At 42.5% G+C, this 19,938-nt stretch overlaps 1 protein-coding gene across 2 annotated transcripts in view; it reads left to right on the forward strand.

The window, feature by feature from the left end:
* Positions 1-19,938, forward strand: part of trappc12 (trafficking protein particle complex subunit 12) — a 37,566-nt gene that overhangs the window by 13,384 nt on the left and 4,244 nt on the right. Inside the window, exons 4-9 of one of the 2 annotated variants that reach the window (XM_071471099.1) lie at positions 8,002-8,115; positions 9,916-10,054; positions 13,075-13,187; positions 13,494-13,566; positions 15,033-15,106; positions 17,248-17,346. In XM_071471099.1, the coding sequence (XP_071327200.1) occupies positions 8,002-8,115; positions 9,916-10,054; positions 13,075-13,187; positions 13,494-13,566; positions 15,033-15,106; positions 17,248-17,346 (612 nt within the window). The remainder of the gene's footprint in view (positions 1-8,001; positions 8,116-9,915; positions 10,055-13,074; positions 13,188-13,493; positions 13,567-15,032; positions 15,107-17,247; positions 17,347-19,938) is intronic. The other variant, XM_071471100.1, reaches the window with a different exon arrangement.

Below are 19,938 nucleotides of genomic sequence, written 5' to 3' on the forward strand. Positions count from 1 at the left end.
CCAATCATATCCTGGCCTCCCCTCTACTTCTCCCTTTCTTCCCAATGACCTCTCCTGTCCTTACTGTGGTCTGGACAGCAGTGGGCTAATCTCTGGCTCAGCACCACCCTGGACCGGCCTCATCTGTCTCACTCATTAGCAATCACTCCCCCACCCCCCTCTCCTCCTGCCCCCTTTCCTCCTTCCCCTTTGTCTCTGTCTCTCTCCCTCTCTCTTCTCCGTTCCTTCTCTACTACCCACCGGAGACACTCTCTTTCCTCCCACAGCATGATGCTGTCTGGGCCTGGGGCCAGCAAGTAAGTGTGTGTGTGTGAGAGTGTGAGAGTGTGTGAGAGAGAGAGAGAGAGAGAGAGAGAGAGAGAGAGACCCACCTTGGCCCGGGTCAGACAGACACACCCCCATAATCACTGCAATGACCCAGCTGCTGCATTGCACTTTGATATCACTGCTGTAACCTTTACTTGTCATTATCATAACCTTTTTACATAGCTGTCATTTCCACCGCCAGTTACACTCATGAGCTGAGGTCTGGGTAATGCATCATCAACTTTTGTAGGGCAGAAGGGCAGGTTTAAACCTTAGTAGTGGTTGTTCTCACCTGGCTGTCTTTATGTTGGCTGCAGTCATGTGATCAGACCTATTGTAAAAGTGCAGGAGGAGCTTAGCCTGTTGATGTGCCAGCATGAAGGATAATTCCCATTTATTATGACTTGGGTCATATTTTTGTCCCAAGTCATTTATTTATTAATTTTTGCTATCATTCCAATTGGTGTGGCTCGTTATTGTATTCAAGTTGATTTTACTAAGTTAACTGTAGTGACAGAGTAGCATTGGTTTTGTAGGCATTAGGTCATAAAACCAAGTATTGGGCATATTAAAAATTTGACATGATGGCGCTAGAAAATAAGTCAGGGGATGACCAGTTATTACAAATCATCCTGTGATGCACATCAATATCTGTTAAGAATTTAATGGCAATAGTCTTTAGGACAAATATCCAACCACAAATATCAACTTACTGGTGGCACGAGAGGAAAGGTTTGGACCAATGTGGTGGACTGACTGACCAACCAACCAGCCAGCATTGCCATCCGTAGAGCTATGCCTCAAGCGCTTTCCTGTTAGCTGTTTCCATGAGCAGTGGAAGATGGAAGCAAGGGCAAATACTTACAAGTAATAAGTTATTGTACAAATGCTGCATCCATCCATCACACAAACAAAGTTTGTGGTTCATACTTGGTGTTGATGTATTAATATCCAGATGAGAGACAATAAAAAAATAACAAAAAAAGACACAAGTTTTAATTTTTTTATTTTTATTATTCCCTTTTGAAAAATCATCACCTCCTGTATATCCAGCTTTACGACACCATCTTCACTTGTGGCTGTTCAGGCAAGACATCTTAATCCTTTTCATGGTTTTCCCAGATCTCAGCAGTGACTTTTATAAGAACAGTTATCATTTCTTAAACAAGTTGGTCAGGATCAGCTTCAGGCCTTGCAGTATTGGGGGAAACTTGCTGTGTACTTTGGGATGTGGTTGTGATTCAGGCCTGAAATGGAACTTCTGTTGAATATTGTCTTCAGCCGCAATCTCAGAGGGAAAGGAAAATGGGACATGCTGTTGTTATTGACAACAGAACCATCAAAAGCCATCCAGTAGCCCACTAGTCAATCAGTGGTTGATATTACCCAGTGGAGCATCACTTAGAACTCGGAAGCCGTGTTGAACCATCTCAGGGAGTGATATGTAGAGTTCTCTTATGAACCAAGAGCTAGTACAGTTTCTTCACGTAATATGTTAATGCCAGTTTGTATCTCAACTTCCCTCAGTGATAGTTTGAAGAGTCCAGTGATTGCCTGTGTGAGACAAAACGGCTGCTGTGCTAAGTTCACATCAGTACAGTAGCCAAGCAGGCCGTCCTGCAGCTTGAGGGCAATGCTCTGTCCCAGTGTTTGTAGACTAACAACAGAGGCATCAAAGTAAAGTTAGTCACCATTGCAATGACTGGTATGCAATTTTTGCATATCACTAATGTTTTTTTTTTTTTTTTTCCTACATCCTCTGTGTAATCCAAAATCCCGGGGCTTAATTGAAGTAGCACTGGAGCCCCCTGTGTTAACTAAAGCTGGTGTGTGGAAGCCTTTTTAAGTCTGATTCAGCCGGAGGCTTCGCGTTTTGAGAGAGAACAAGTGGGCGTTCGTTTGTTCATCAGGCTTTGTTATGCAGGGTTTTTTTTTTTTTTAACCACCAAAGGAAAGGTGCACTGAACTTGCGATCTTCAATACAATTAAGAAGCCTCACCCCTTTTAAATTTGTGAGGAGACTAATTATGTATATGTGTTTCTGTGTGTGAGAGAGATAGAGGATGTAATTTTGCACATTTTCCTTGCACACATTTGTCTGTGTGGGCGTTAGTATGTAGGAGTATGTGTGAAGCATTGTAATACTACTGAAGTTAGACTTGTTGATTACAGTCGATGACGTTGTGTTTTTTAGTGCTGTCCATCTGCTCCCATCTTGCTCATTTGTCAAAGTGAAGGCCTACAACTTTCCTCTCTATGTTATTGAAACTTTGGCCTACCTCAGTGGCTCTTGGACTTGAGTACTTACCTCAGGAACTCTCCTGAGCACTGCTTTGTCATCCAGTAGGGTCACATCTGGTTTCTTCTATATTCTTTCTCTTCTTTCTTCATTTGTCTGGTCTTTTGTTCTGTCAGGAACAAAGGCAAGTCTACTACAGACCACCCCCGAAAGCCAGCATCAGCAGACAAACACAAATGGCTCTTCCCTACTAGGGTTGGGCGATATGTCAATCATGGAAGAGCTAGTTGCGAAAAAAATACAAAATCAACTGTTTGGAATTATTTTGGTTTTAAACCTGATGCAAGCAGGGGGCAGCTGTCTGACCCTACTTGAAAAAAAGTCAGACAACGTCAGATGAAGAAGCCTCTGCTTGCAGTCTCCGAATGAGCAAACAGATGAGGATGACATGCTATTAGATGGTCAGGGTGCACAACGGCAGATACAGTTTTTGGTGTAGTTCTCAAATGTGATTTATGAATTAATGTTTCTTTTCTGCACCAATCGATCAGACAGCAACCTATAAAGACAGTTTCAGTGTCATTCAGTCACTGCTCTATTTTGTGAAAGACGGAAATAAGTGCTACAAGAATGTGCATGATATGGCCCAATTCCAACTGTCGCTTCCTATTAGCGCACACTACCAACTTGAATTCTGAAGGTGGCAGGACCCTTAAATTAGCAAAATAAAATGACAAAAATCACCCAAAAAAATCAGCACCCCCAAAAACCAACTGCGATGGACTCGGCCAATCACCGATAGGTAATATATTTGTCCAATCGCCCAACCCTATTCGCCACTGACGTGCTAGAGACATGCCTACACAATCCCAACACACACTTCTTTCACCAAGTCTCTGTATTCAGTTCTTCATTTAATATCAGTGGCAATAAATCACCACAGTAATTCTTCCTTATTTGATTTTGGGCGATCTGATTATGTCTTATTGCACAGTCATTTTAGCTGAGCTCAATTATTAATCACCATCAGCCTATTGTTTTTCTATTTTTTTTGTCCGCCCATTCTGTGTAACTTGAAATCATTCAAACCTTGGGAGTGACACCGTGGTTTGTATGCACGATGGGATTCGTGTTCAAGTTATCATAAGAAACTTTGTACATCCTTAAATGTGAGATAGGTTCACCTGAACTTTTTAGCCACTTGCTGCAGCGAGGCTTTAGCAATGGTAATGTCAGTCAGTCCAGCACTTTGATCCAGACCGAGATATCTGAACAACTTTTACGGTTGAGTCCCATGAAATTTAGTGTAGGCACTGATGGTCACCAAAGGATGGTCACGTCTGGGGAAAGGTCACATGGCTTCCTTAGTCAGTAGACATAACTGGTCCTCTGACCTGTGGTCAAAATTTTTACTATTTAGTGAAATGTCTTTATATATAGTGGACGGATTGCCATAAGGTGTTATACAGATATCTGTGGTTCCCAGAGGATGAATCCTTATGACTCTAGTGATCCCCTTTTCACTGGCACTTCCACCAGTAGCATGTTAAAGCCTGTGAAATAACTTAGCCTTTTGTACAGCCATCTTTATGGTTCCCGTTCACTCACTGAGGGTGAGGCTGTGTTGCATACATTTGTCATTGTTGCCAGTTTTGTATCAAATGAACATGATGATTCTTGCTTGTTGCCCTATCATACAAGACTGTATTACATTAGCAACAACAATTTTTGTAGATAGTGGGGTTGCCAGGTCAGAGATCAGACAGACAACTCAGCAAACAATGCGTGGGTTTTTGGGACCCTTTGGTGGTTTTGGGCCCTAAGCAGCCGCTTATTTGGCTTACAGGGAGGGCCGGCTCTGCAGGAACACACAAAGGTCAGCATTGTTTTTCCCCAGCTGTGGGGCTGCAGTAGAAATGCATGTGGCCACAGATCATAGGACATGGCTAAAGCAGACTGTACTGCACCTGTGGAAAAATGCAATTAGAAATTAAAAAGACAGAATATGGACATCAGTCACTGTAATGCATTCTGACAGCTGCAGACAGGACCCTGTGCATCCTAAATGTTAGATTAGCATCTGGAACACAGTGCAGTCACTGATTGTTCTCTCTCTTTTTCATCAATGGGGTCAGACCTCTGGTCGAACCATTTGAGTTGACAGCTGAGCAGAGACGTCTGTTATCATCCCATTCTAGGGTGTGTACAGTCACATACTACCTTAAATTTGGACCGACCCCCCTGGAACCTCACAGCCTGTCTGCTCAGTTCATAGCTCATGTGTTACTGGGTGTCTGTAATGTTTGCTTTAGATTGATTTGGTTCAAGACCTAAAATTATAAGGTGGTGTAAGATTTAAAAAAAAAAAAAAAAAAAAAAAAAAAAGAGCTATGCATAGCAGCAATGCTACATTGTTACCGAAAGCCTGAGCTGAAGTTCACGTCTCAGATTTTTTCAGTTTGGCTCCTCGCGATGCCTCTCTACAGCTCCCTTGGCCTTCAGCTCTCCTCCTCTCCTCCTGCTCTCCACTCTGCTACCCACTGCTCCTTTTTTCTCCTTCCAACTCTCTTGGCCCAGAGCTTCTGCTTTTTTGTCTTCCTTCGACTATGGCCAACTTTGACTTTTGCATTCTTTAACTACATGTGGGCTAGATTTCTTCCATCCATATGCTGCTTATCCTCTGTTGAAACTCCTTATCCCTCTGTGCCCTGTCTCAATTCTGTGTGTGTGTGTGTGTGTGTGTGTGTGTGTGTGTGTGTGTGTGTGTGTGTGTGTGTGTGTGTGTGTGTGTGTGTGTGTGTGTGTGCTGGACCAAGTTTGGGTAAGGGGCCACAGAGTATATTGTGTTAATGAGGGGTCCCATGAATATAGTAAGGCAAGGGAGCGTCCATGTGTGTGCGCGCGTGTGTGCATCACTGCTGGCTGTTCTCATTTCCCTACTCACCCTGTATCCCAGTCACACACACACACCTAGAAACACACACTTGCACACCTGTCTTATTGTGCCCTGTGGTAGGGCAGCAGTGTACTGTAGCGTACTGTAGGATATGTGTGTTTGAGTGACTGCAGCTGCTTTTGGCCATCCAGGCTGCCTCCTCGTTTTCAGCTTCATTTCCCCCCGTAATGAAGATTCAGAGGCAGCGCAGCTACTGGCACAGGGCAGTGGAGGAGGGGAGGGAGGGAGGGAGGGATAGATGAGGAAGGAGCAGTAGAGGAGGAAGCAATGACGAGCAGGAAGAGAAGAGAGGCAGAGGGAGGGGACGGAGAAGAGGAGGCGTCATGATGGAGGCAAAGAAAGTGTGTTAGAATTCCTCAGGAGAAGAGAAGGGAATGAGGAGAGGAGGGAGAAAGAGATGACTGGAGAAGAAAGGACAGCTACAACAGAGGAAAAGAAACAAGTGTGATGAGTTGAGGGATAAAGATGACTAGAAAAAAAGTAGCTCGCTCTCTTTCTCTTCCCCTCTCTCTCCTAATTACCTCCCTGGCTGTGATGAATGGCACAGCTCTTCAGACCCAATTGGCGAGCCGACCTTGTCATGTGTGTTGATGGGGTGGGGTGACTCTACACCACCCTCCTACCTCTTCCCCCCTCCTACCTATTGTACCACCTCCTGTGGAAGCAGATGCTGCTGCTGCTGCTGCTGCTGCTGCTGCTGTGTGTGTGTGTGTGTGTGTGTGTGTGTGTGTGTGTGTGTGTGTGTGCGTGTGTGTGTGTGTGTGTGTGTGTGTGTGTGTGTGTGTGTGTGTGTGTGTGTGTGTGTGTGTGTGTGTGTGCGTGCGTGTGTGTGTGCGCGCGCGCTCACTTGTCCACCGTGTTTGGATGTTTGTGTGTGGGCACTCTCTTCACACCAGTGTAAATGCTTTCAGTCGTGCGCTTACACACATACCTGCCTCACTTCATATGTCCTGTGAATGATTTTATAATAATTGTAACATTAGATGTCACATTGACACTGACGTGGAAGATAAATAGTAAGATGATAGAACCTCCCTTTGTTTAACATATAACCTTCAAAAGGTGTTTGCCTTTAGGATTCCGTTTGGTTTCAGAAGTCTCAAATGTCCTGCTCTTTGTTTTTCGCTGAAAAAATCTCAGTTTATTCAAATTCTTTCTTTTTTTGTTTTGTTTTCTCCCATTAGTGATTTCTGGTTTGGTATATTTGATTTAATTCAACATGAATAAAACTCAAAAAAAGATATTACATGAAATGATATTTATTACAACCTGGGTCTTATTTTTACAGCTTTGGCCTTTACTCATTCTGTTTCAGTCTGAAATTGATCAGTTAATTGATGCGATCATTTGAGTCATTCATCAGTTATCAAACAAGAACAACAAGCATTCTCTCGCTCCAGCCTCTTAAATGTGAGGATTTTTCTGCTCTTGCCGTTAAGTATGTCTGTGTTGGTTGGACACCTTGGGCTCTGGGAAATTTTCACAATTTTCTGGCATTTTATAGACTCAACAGTTAATCAATAGACTGACAAATTGGAATTAAAATTGATAGTTTGTTGTGGCCCTACCTGGGCAGTCGGGTGATCAGAAAGGTTGTAAACAAACCCCGAGAGTAGCCAAACCTCTTAAACCCTCCTACAGCTGATGGGTTACAGTTACATCTACAGGATTATGTCAGGTGTACTTCACCTTTAGCTGTTCATCTCAAAATAAAATGGTTTAGATCATTGGTCAAAACTGTCGCAGTTTTTAAAAGAAAACAAATCTGAACTGATGGTACTATGCTCAGTCGTCAAAGAACTTTTCATGTTTCTGAGCACTCGTAGGAGTTGATGTTGATTGCTGTTAGTGTCTCACAGCTGTAATTTTCCCATTTTTCGTTCCACTGTGGGAATTTTTGAATGTACTATATAGTGCGTAGATTTTAGCTTCAGAATTCAGACACTAAGATGTTGTCTCAGATGTTCACTCCTCAGCCTAAGTGATGCTCAGAATTATGTAATGTTTGAATATCTACATTTGCACTGCAGCTGACCAAACTAAATGTGCTGATGAGGACTGTGTGATGCAGTAAGCTTAGCAATTAAGTCGCCTTGGGTTGAGTTTGTTTTGAAACTGGTTTCCCAGATCAAGAATGAACTGTGTACATCAGGTTGTAGACTTTTTTTCCCTCCACTGTACCTTGTTTTTGTGACGTTACAATGTTCCCACTTTTTATAGTCGTCATGAAAATAAGACCGAGGTTGTAACAAGCTGAAATTCCTCCGTCCCTGTGGGAGAACAATGGAAGAAAGAATTCAGTGTAAAACACAGGAAGTACTTCAGTAAATGCATTTGAATATTCAGAACGAGGTGCTTGATATCAAGTCTTTACCTTGGTAGTGACGTGTTCTGCAATAATGACAGCTGGAAAAAAAATAGGTATATTTTATTTTTCCATGTTTCTATCAATCTGTAATGGTTTGTGCTTCACTCATGTTGTGTCTCTTCTCCCCTGCAGACCAGTAAGAACTGGCGGGCAGCGGTAGATCTGACGGGCCGGCTGCTAACAGCTCATGGTCAGGGATACGGAAAGGCTGGGCAGCCAACCTCGCACACCACCGACTCCCTGCAGGTAAGAAGCCAGTGAGCATCTCTTCTTCTATACATTCTTCTGTCTTTCCACCAGTCTACCTCTCTCTGTGTTTCTGTTGGTGGTAAAAAAAAACCTGAGCCAAGACAGGCAATGTACTACATGGTGATGTAATAATTCCCCTAATGAACTAAAAAATTAAAGGCATTTTAAGAGATGATATTGTTATTAGGAATTGTATCATTTTTGGTTAGTTTTTGCTTCCACAGTGACGATATAATTATTTTTGAGTGATATTATGTTGGATTTCACTTAAAGTGGCAGATGTGGAAGTTCCAGTTCAGCTTCATTTTCAACAACATTTTTGAAATGTTGTTTCATGGACCACACTGCAGTGTTAGTCAGAGATTTAAGGACAATAAGTGCAACAAACAGAACAATAGGGCTGGGTGATTAATCAAATTTTATTTTCGATTATTGGCTTGTTGGATTTTGGCTTCCAACAATTATTAAAAAAAAGATAATCAAGCGATTATTATGCCGCATTCATCTTGAGCAGTTTGCCGATTCAAAGACTTTCTGTATAGAGTTAGGAGAGACCACGCCCTGTTGCTGCTATCCCATGCTCAGATATCGTTAACTTATACCCTTTTCCCACCAACATTAGTGGGTATAAGCAGGTTTTTAAATGCAGGTAAAGTCAATAATAAAAGCCAATTGACCCCTTTCCCACTGCCAGTCGAGTTTGCCTTTCTGTACTGAGCCATGTCATGGAGAGATGTGAGCTGCTAGCTGCCATGCAAACTGGTAAAATGGATCTGTCACATCTCCTCCCCAGGCTGGTGCTTCTGTAAAAGTATCAGGGCCTTGGGGTGAGATGCTTCAATCTATGATTGCATGTTTTTAGAACTTATTTGAAGTCTGTGCTCTGAAATATAACCAGAAAAACCACAGATGCTTTTTGTTTTGAAATCTATTTTTTTATTTTAGGTGTTTTTTTTTTCTCTTCTTTGGGAGTGCTTGATATCAAGGTTTACTATCAACAAGTGTGCTGCCAGGATTGATTTGTTGCTTGCACACTAGCTATCTTAAATGTTAAATTAAAAAATGCTTTTTTATTATATTATATATTATTATAAATTATGATTATGATGGGTGACAGGGTGTCTGTCACGGAAAATATTGGCTTGAGAATCTATCGTCTATCTGAAAAATATTGATCTTGGCACAGAACCTTGTGGAACTCCATGACTGACTTTTTTGTGCATATTAACATGAACAAACTGGAATCTATCTGATCAGTCTGGCTTAAACCAAGCCAGTGTGGTACCTGCCTTAACAAGAGCGGTGTCTGTGCTATGATGGAACAGCTGTGTTGTCCTGATGTTGTCGTGGTAGGAGCACATGCCCTGTGAGAGGTCACTCTTTATTATTATTTTTCTCTGCTAAAAGTGTTTGTGCAGCAAACAATGTGTGACCTAGAAACAGCAAAACCTGGCAGGTGGGTTGCAAATTCCACCCACTGCTCAGACACATAGAATGACACTTGCTGACCTCAAGGTGACACTGTAATAATGAAGTTTATAATTATTGAAGGTAATTTGAAATTATGTCAAAAACTTCTTGCCCTATAGAATCAAAGACTGTTCATCATTTTAATCTCTTCTCATCTGCACCTGGTCTTCAGCTCAAAATGTCAAATTCTGTGGGGGTTTTTTGGGGGTCACAATTTTTTACCTCAATTATTGCCACTTGCAGCTATATTTATGTATTGCTCAACATAAATGTAAAATGTTTTCTACGTTTTACAAACCGAGGGAGGTGTTTTTGCATGTGTTCCAGCTCTGGTTTGTGCGGCTAGCTCTTCTCACCAAGCTGAATCTCTTCCAAAACGCTGAGCTGGAGTTTGAACCCTTTGGCAACCTGGATCATCCAGACCTCTACTATGAGTACTATCCCACCGTTTACCCTGGGAGGAGAGGTATTGAAAACACACGCACACACATACACACTCCACTTGTACCAAACCATCATACCATCGTCTGTCTTTTTGGCTCATTATTACTGACCTTTATGTAGGAGGAGCACTTTTGATATTGATCACAGAAACTTTTATATAGAAAGTCTTTTATATAGAAAATCCTGCATTGTTTCATATCTCTTTTCATATTGCACTTGTCCAAAAGCTGCTCCATAAATTCCCATGGAGACTCGACTGAAGGTTGAATAGTACTATTCATAATAGTGCTGAAAAGCTGCTCCAAAACTCTTATCTGTGAATTTTGAATGTGTTATTAGCCTGCTCTCGTAAAGGATTTTGCATTTTACCCACTTTTTTTTTTTAGGATACACAAGCATACCACCACTGTCCTATTAAATATTCAAAGGAAAGTTTCTGCCAGGAGCTTGATATAAGGCTGTATCGTCAAGAAGCTCCAACAACTCCACTTGTCTCCAGCAGTTCTTTGGTTTTGTTTTTTCTCTTTTTACACTGCATGAATTGCTCTCTAATGTATTCCCATTACTTTGGATCTGCTTCGCCCCTTGGGCTACTACAGTGAAGGCAGTAGCAGAGACACAGCTGCATACACACAGGCACACATACACACACATACTTGTACAAAAAAAAAAAAAAACACACTTTAAGCTACGCTGCACAGAACCTCTAAAGAGAGCACCAATTGACTTTCCATTGCTCAGTTTTAAATGGTTTGTGCCCTGCTAGGTGCTCGCAGACACACTGGCACAAGTTTTGTAGCCTGGCATCAGGAGTTGAACATTTCTCCGGCCGAACACTTGACCGCCTGAAGAGAAAACTGCCCGTGTACTACTCGCTCAAGAATTAAGGTCGGCTGAGCACTTGAGAAAAAATAATCATTGTTTGTCAGTTATTAATTTGTCTGCCAAATGAAAAGTTGAGTCCAATTGCGACTCAGAAATATTAAGTACCATTCATCCATGCTTTTTTAAAGATACTGCATATCCAGCATATCAATGAATGAAGAGAGAGATGCACCAGTTTGGTCAGTTACGCCCACATTTACTTTTGAAAGCTAGCAGTCATCTTCCTTGGCACATCGCAGCAACTGCTGTTGTCTTACTAAGTGCCTAGTAAGACCAGGCAATGACACAGCAAATTCTTCTGCACACACATCATCACATCTCTGTAAAGTAAGTGGGACTAGAAGCTTGGCAGCGTCGAACAAGGATTTTAGAAATAAAGTTCATATGTCCAAATTCCCCCAGCAGAACCCCACCCACTCTAACACTAACTAACACCCACACTAAAATTATATTGATTATTTTGTATTTGTTTTCCTCTTTATTGATTAATTGTATTTATTGGTTGAATTGTGGAGTTACATTTTCAGTAAAATTGAATCCACTCACATTGTGGTCTAAATTGTTAGTAGTTTAGTTTCAAAACCTTCACTGCACCGTCAGGTATGTACTTCTGTTGGAGAAAAGTGAAAACCTTTTTCTTTTTTTTCTTTTTGTTTTCTTCTTAATTTTCCCAGACTAAGCCACCTCAGAATAATTACAGAGATTCTCAGTGGTAGCTATGGTAAACAAACAACTGCAACTGGCAATCTCACTGGGAACGTGCTATCACCAGCCAGGCACAATAGCTAGCTGCCGTGATGCCAGTTAAGTTGCTAAGTTGCCAGATAATAAGTTAACACAGTTTATCAAAGAAACATATTTGTTCCATCAACTCTTGTATCAGTACTGCCTTCAAACTTTTCCAGAGCAGTTTATACTCCAGCAGGAGAGGATTATTTAAAATTGGATAGAGCTGCACAGCTGATGTGACAGCTTCCTCTATGTAGGTCACACTAGACTCTTCCTCAAAGTCAGAAGTTTTGATGTGTGCTATCGGTCAATGGCACAATTTAGTCTGTCAAAGGTCACCAAAGTAAGCAAATCTGCTGACAAGTGCAGTTCCATTCAGACCAACTTTGATTTGAAAGTTTCACAAGAAAAAGAACTGCTGGTCTGACCAGGTCCCTGGAAGTGCTGGTGGATCCACAGTAATACCCCTTGTGCTCTTGTGCATACATTTGCATTCCCTTACATGTGCAGAAAGAGGACAAGATATAAACAGAATGGCCACCTACTCATCACAACAATTCTTTATAGCTCCACCACCAGTCAGAAACTCCACAGGGTACCTTTAAATGTATTTTTTATGTCTGTGCAAGGTTGTGGTTTCATGGGTTGTTGTCATTTTCAGTTACAAAGTTGCACTGTCATTTAATTGTAACAGCTACTTTGAAGGTATGAAAAGTCTTAATTTTAAGCTGATGAAACCACCTGAGAGACTGAATAAAGAATCAAGCCAAGAGAGTGCTGTCCAGTCAGCATGAAGATAAAACAGTGTAACAGAGGGCCTTAATACAGACACCGAATAATTGGGGGAAAGGAGTGTGTATCCTCTACTGTTGATGGGTAAGACTGAATGCACAATCAGATAGACAGGAGAGATAGAAATAGAGATTCACAGACTGGCAGAAGCAGCAGCCACAGATGGACTAGCTAGCTGAGTTTTAGATCTGATGACAGTATCAAAGAGACCCTGATCAAAGCCTGGGGACTCACCTGAATATAGGCTCTTCCTCAGGGATATGTGTGTGTGCGTGTGTGTTGTGTGAGAGCGAGACAGTGTGAATGATGTAGAGGCAGAGAGAGAGAGAGAGAGGGATGAGGCAGAGAGAGATGAGTGATGGAGCTGTGCAGCACACCCTGAGAGAGAGATGAGAGGGTTTAATAAGCAACCATACGTAGCTCAATGCCATCTGTAGGTTCCTGCCTCCAGGGCTGTGTGCAGTCTGTGTGTGGGTGGATGGGTTTATATTCTCATCTCGTGCTCTGTGTCTTTCTGTCTCTCTCTGCCTTCCTTCTCTTTTTTTCCCTCTTTCTCCTGCTATGTCCTCATCCCACCCTGTTTCTTATTTTCCCCTTTCACTCACACATTTTCTGCCCCCCCCCCTTCGTGTCCAGGCTCCATGGTGCCGTTCTCCATGCGGCTGCTGCATGCCGAGCTTCCCCAGTACCTGGCCAAGCCCCAGGAGGCTGTGGACCGCCTGCACACTCTCAAAACCGTCTGCCTCACAGTTAGTGTGCACACATACACGAACACAGCCTCTGGATGAACATAAAGATATGCATACTCTGTAGCATTCACACAATAAAACTCCATACCCACAGCAAAGCACATTAGCCACACTAATCTTCAAACCCACCTGTATAAAAAGCCAAATGGTTGGATTTTAGAGTTATTGAATATGCAGATTCTAATACACACACATAAAAAGCCTTTAGGGATGGGATGGTGGTGAAGCAACTTCCCCCTCTAAAGTTTGAACACCCACACCTCCCACCCCACCCTACCCCCTCCTCTCGCTCTCTCTGGTTAACAGATTCTGGAGAACTTGGAGAAAGGCTTGGCTGAGGATGGCAGCATGGTCACCCTAACACAGGAGAATAGGCAAGGTAAGCACACACACACACACACACACACACACACACACACACAGACACAGACAGACATTTGGCTACAGACCTGGCCCCAATCCCAGACTGCATCACACTGTAGGAAGAGAGTGAGGTCATGTGCCCCAGAGGGTAACACACACACCCACACACAAGCACTGAGGCAGAGGTACACCTGGTGCAGGACTGCAGCATACCTTGGTCACACATACACACATTCTCAACCACACAAAGACACCAATGCGGTGCTCGAAAAGTGTTTAGCACCTCACTGCTTCGCTACTCACGCTGAATATCAAACGCTCTCTCAAGCCCTTCACGCCAAGCAGATCAATACAGATCGATCTAATCCAATCCACTCACATCTGCACAAGTGTGCTGGGGAAATAGGCGCCTTCATCTGAAATTCACCAGGTCTAGGTAGACGCACCTCAATATGACCTGATGTAAATAGACTTTGTCTTCTCTTCTCTTCTCTTCTCTTCTCTTCTCTTCTCTTCTCTTCTCTTCTCTTCTCTTCTCTTTTCTCTTCTCTTCTCTTCTCTTCTCTTCTCTTCTCTTCTCTTCTCTTCTCTTCTCTTCTCTTCTCTTCTCTTCTCTTCTCTTCTCTTCTCTTCTCTTCTCTTCTCTCTTCTCTTCCTTTCTCTTCTTCAGGTTTCTCAGTCCTGTGTTTATGAGTCCTGTGACCACTAATTTAGCCACTTTTCCAAAGCCTGTGTATCAGAGTTTTTATTTTAATTTTTTTTAAGCAACTAGTAGTTATTTAAACAGTTCACAGCAATGAACAACAACAAGCCACTTGGTGAAGTTGAGCTAAATGTAAGATTATAATTGGGAAAGTTGGCAGGATGAGTGTGTGTGTGTGTGTGTGTGTGTGTGTGTGTGTGTGTGTGTCTGTGTCTGTGTGTGTCTGTGTCTGTGTGTGTCTGTGAGGGTGTGTGTGTGAGGGTGTGTGTGTGAGGGTGTGCCGGTTCTGCCCGATTCTCCACTTTCTAAAAGCAGAGTAATAGCTGTGCCCTCTGTCTCTCCTCTCCCTGCCCACGCAGCCAGTCGACAGTCAAGTCAATAGCGCAGGGCCTTGCCTTCACACATCAGACCCCTACTGAGTGATTAGCTCTTCTCCCCAACACACACACACACACACAAACGAGTGCAGTGATGAATACTAATAGGACTGCACACAAGCTCTTCCACACAGTGCACTGTCTGAGGAAAAGAAAGCGGAGTGTGCCGCAGTGTCTTCCTCACCACCTTGCCTTAAAATAAACCCTGGTGTGGGGGGTGGAGAGACTGGATGGGGAAAGGGGAGGTGTAATGAGAGGGATGGAAGGATAAGAGGGATGGGTGAAGGCGAGGGGGAAATAGGGTGACGTTACAGGGACACCTGAAGTGAAAATAGGAAGTCACCCTTAGAGAAATAAAACCCGCTGTCTCGCTCTGTCTTCTTCTTCTCTCCCTGTTTTTAGCATCTCTTAAACTGTGGCAGTCTCGCCTCAGCCGGGTGATGTACTCCATGGCCAACTGTCTGCTGCTGATGAAGGTAGGTGTGTGTATTTGCTCACGTTTGTGAGCCATGGTGTGTTGGAGTAAAATGTGTCCCTGTATGCATGTCTGAGTCTGTCTGGATGTGTGTCTTTGTTAGGGAGTGTTTCTGTGTGAGTGAGTGAGTGAGAGAGAGAGAGAGAGAGAGTCTCAGAGATCTTTGATGCCAGGCTGGTGGAGGATTCACAGTGAAATCCCCCTAGACTGACCACTAATTGGATTCGTGGTCAGTGAGAGAGAGAACAAGACAGAGAGAGAGAGAGAGAGAGAGAGAGAAGGAGGGAGGAAGGGAGAGAGAGAGAATGGAGTGTGGATCTGGAATCAGACTGTACAGACCCACAGTGCCATCTACTGGTAAATTACAATTATTTTCAGTTACTTTGCCCCAATTTCTGTTTCAATATTTAAATCTCTCACCTTTAAAGAGCCAAACCAGTGACTTCACATGTTGTGGCACATTTCCTACAAATCATAAAATACTTCATATTACTGTTGACTGATGAACTGATTTTGTTAGAAGAGATTCCTCCCACATTAAAGACAGACAATACATAGTTACTTTATGAGAATGCAAAATGCTTGATATTTTAAGGTCCTCTGGTTGATCTCATGTAACCATGTGTTAATGAATTACCATCAAAATTATTTTGATAATTATTCAGTTATCAAAATGACCTCTTTTTTTTCTTTTATTAGGTGAAACAAGTAGAGACAGCCATTTGTTTCTATTCATAACTACGTGGTATAAAAATGAAAAACTTGTTTGGGTGGTGTAGTGTGAAGAAACACTGCTTTTCATGCCATTTTACCCTGAGAAAGTGTTAAGAAATAACTATATAGGAACTCAAAAGAAAACAGTGAGATACGACAGTACAGTAAATGAGTTGTAGTTAAATCGGTGCACTAGTTTTATTCAGTAGTTTCTTATTGCTTGCAAGTTACATGAAAAGGCCAAAAACAAAAATTTGGTCCCTACTGAAGGTTTAAATCTTAAACACAGAGTTTAAACAATTTCCTAAAACAGCTGGAAAGTAGTTTTTAACAAGTTAGTTTAGTCTTCAAGCAGCAGGAGCTGTGGATTCATTCACTTGGTTCTGTAGTGAGTATTTACAGCAGTGAGATGTTGAATGCAGGTCTGAAACCAAATAAATTTGCGTGTGTGAGCTCTTGATTATGAAGGAACATGTCACCCAGTGTGGTTTACTGATGTGCTTTTAATAATTATTGAACAACAATGGAGCTCTATAGTACAGAGGAATGGTAATATAATACTTGGTTGTAGGATACACTCGTTTTTGGTCTGGGTCATTTCATGGAATTTTAATTTTTACTATAAAAAACATAAAATATCACAAAACTTATCCTAAAGAGCTAAAAGCAAAAATAATGCTTAAAGGAGAGTCTTGAATAAACATAAAGTTTGTAGTGAAAACAGAATAGAATACATAAACTGATACAATGAAGAACAGCCAAATGTGGATTTTACTTTAATGGAAAATGAAACTCAATAATACATTATCCGCATTTACAGTAATACTGTATTGCTAATAATATAATAATTAATAAGATATAAGTTGCATTTCGTGTTTGATAGTTGTTTTGATTTTTGAGATCTTAAGCCCATTTTTATTTAGGGCTCTGGACTCTCTGGAAACTGCTGTGAAAGCAGCCAAAGTGATCGTAAAATACTGCACTATAATACACACATATATGCAAGTGTATACACTTTCTGTAGTTTGTCCCATCCCAATCCAAACTTTATCTTCAACACACACACACACACACACACCCACACACCCAGCTATCTCCTGACCTCTCTACATTGCCCGGCTCAGCAGTCCAGTCACCATGTGAGCGATGTGTAACCGCGCGGTGTGGAGGTGGGAGAAGGGTCACACCACCCCACGAATACTCCATATGTTTGATTAATGCCCTCTCTCTCTCTCTCTCTCTCTCTCTCTCTCCACTCCTATTTACCTTGCTCGGATTCATGTGTCTGACTCCTACTGTTTACCACTCACTTCAACTCACTCACTACTAACTTCTTTACTTCCATTATCCTCCATTCTTCATTTATACTCTTCCTCTTTTTTGCTGAAATCCATTTCTCTCTCTCTCTCTCTCTCTCTCTCTCCTCAGGACTATGTTCTGGCTGTAGACACCTATCACTCCATCATCCAGTATGAACCTCAGCAGAGAGTGCAGCTGCTCAGTGGTATAGGACGCATCTTCTTGCAGGTTTGCACATTAACACACACAAATACACACTATGGATAGATTATAAACAGTGTGGGGAAGCTCCTTTACACTGGAAGTACTACAGCAAAGCTGAGGGAGAAATCTAGTCTGGTTAACTAAAGCTCAGAAAAAGTAGTTCAAACTACTTGGTAAAAAAAAAGATGAAATTGACAATGTATGTGTGATACAAAATTATACAAAAATATACTACAACAAGACTAGGTCAGAAGCTAGTATGTGGCTGGACCGCCCATGGTCAAATCCTGATTTTATAATTATAATAATAATTATAATATATTTTATTTATTTATAGAGCGCTTTTCAAGGTACTCAAAGATGCTTTAGATGAGTTTAAAATGAACTAGAGAGATGATACAGTAAAACATGACACACAACATTAATCATTAATCACGTATTTAAAAACAGTATTAAAAAAATAAATGGTGAGTTATGATGACACGTTAAAAGCAGTACTGAAAAGGTGAGTTTTGGGAAATGGTTTGAACATGGCCAGATTGGTGCAGTCACAGATGTGTTTGGGAAGAGCGTTCCTGAGGGAGGAGGCAGCAATGGTCACCCCAGGTCCAGTGCCTGGTCCTAAGTGGTGTGGACAGAAGATTGGCCTCAGAGGAGCGGAGGCTGCGGGAATGAGTGTGGTGATGGAGCAGGTCAGTGTGGTAGGAGGGGGCCCGGTTATGGAGGGCTTTGTAAGTGAAGAGAAGGACTTTGAAGTGGATCCAATGTTTCACAGGAAGCCAGTGAATTTTCTGGAGGACAGGGGTGATGTGGTCATGGGAGCAGGAGTGGGTGAGCAGGTGTACAGCGGTGTTCTGAATGTACTGGAGTTTATTGAGGACTTTGGATGATGTGCCGTAGAGAACGCTATTGCAGTAGGCGATTCTGGGTGTGATGAAAGCATGGATCAAAGTTTCAGTGGCAGCAAGGGAGAGTGATGGATGGAGAAGGGCAATGTTTTGTAGGTGGAAGAAAGCAGTTATGGTGATCTGATTGACATGGTGAGTGAGGGAGAGATTGCAATCAAAGATGACACCGAGGTTGCAAATGTAAGGGTATGGAGACAGAGTGGAATCGTCGATGGTTAGACGGACATTGTGGGTGGTTTTGATGAGGGATTTGGGACCAGTGATGATCAGATTTGTCACAGTTGAGTTTGAGGAAGTAGGTCTGCATCAATGATTTCATTTCAGTAATGCAGTTGGTCAGAGTGAAGTATGTTGTAGTGGTGATGGATTTGGTGGAGATGTAAAGCTGGAAGTCGTCAGCGTAGCAATGGAAGTGGAGACCATGACGACATATGATGTTACCAAGGGGGAGGATGTAAAGGATGGACAGAAGGGGACCAAGCACCGAACCTTGGGGGACACCTTGAGGGACAGGAGCAATGGAGGAGATGTAGTTGTTGATGTTGGTGAGATATGACTTTAGCCAGGAGAGGGCAGTACCAGTGATGTTAAGGGAGGACTCGAGGCGGGAGAAGAGAATGGTGTGGTTGATGGTGTCAAAAGGGAGGATGAGGATGCTGAGGTGATCAGAGTCTGAGCAGAGAAGGTCGTCGGTGACTTGGAGGAGGTCAGATTCTGTGCTGTGTTGGGAGTGGAAACCAGATTGGAATGGTTCAAACAGATCATTGAAAGGTGAGATGGGCTTTGAGTTGGGAGGCAACGACATGTTCCAGTATTTCAGTACAGACAGAAAGGGGGGATTGGAGATGGGCCAAAAACAGTGACGTGATTTCAGCTGTATTAACTTATAAAATGATCACTCAGAGAGAAAGTTGGGAGAGTCTGTCTTTCTTTTTTAAGCTATTTTTTTCAGGCTTTTGCCTTTATTACAGTCATAGTAAGAGAGAGAGAGGAATATTGGAGAGAGAGAGAGAAAAGAGAATGACATGCATCAAAGGGCCACAGGCCAGAGTCGGACTCAGCCCATCGGGCAAAGAGTAAGCCCAAATGGCACGCACTCTACGAGGTGAGTTACTGGGGCATCTGCTTTGAGAAAGACTGTATTTATTATTTTGTCTCTCACACAGAGCACAGCAACATAACAGGCTTTTATTAGAGGCACGTCTAACTCTCTGTGTTCGAGATGTAGAATTGGTCATAGCGGTTAGTACGAAGCCTTGTTACCAACGGCTCCTCTTTCTGTCTCCTGCTCTCTCTGGTCTCTCTGCTCCATGTGTGTTATTTTTAGTTATTCCTCCGCCTCCTTTAGTAATAATGACACATGTAATGAAAGTAGTTTATTTGCTGTAATGGAGGTGAGGCTCAGTGTATTATGCATAAGTGCTCCTCCGCTTCCCTGCTTCCCTGTGGCTTGGTAGACTGCAACTTGGCAGGTGGAAATATCACTCACTCACTCACTCGGTCGGTCGGTCGGTCGGTCGGTCACTTGGTCGGTCGGTCGGTCGGTCAGTCAGTCAGTCAGGGACTTTTGCTATTATAAGGCTGGCCCCGCTGTTGCAGTCCAGCCAAAACAGTCACGTGCTGGCCAAAAGAAAAATGCCACTCAATTGAGTTTATTGCAAAGGTGGTCTACTTCTTAACAAATAGGCAACAAAAAAGAAAGTACCCC

Source organism: Trachinotus anak, unplaced genomic scaffold (genome assembly GCF_046630095.1).
Source record: "Trachinotus anak isolate AG129_WGS33_773 ecotype Australia unplaced genomic scaffold, CSIRO_AGI_Tana_v1 ptg000033l, whole genome shotgun sequence".
Taxonomy (NCBI): domain Eukaryota; kingdom Metazoa; phylum Chordata; class Actinopteri; order Carangiformes; family Carangidae; genus Trachinotus; species Trachinotus anak.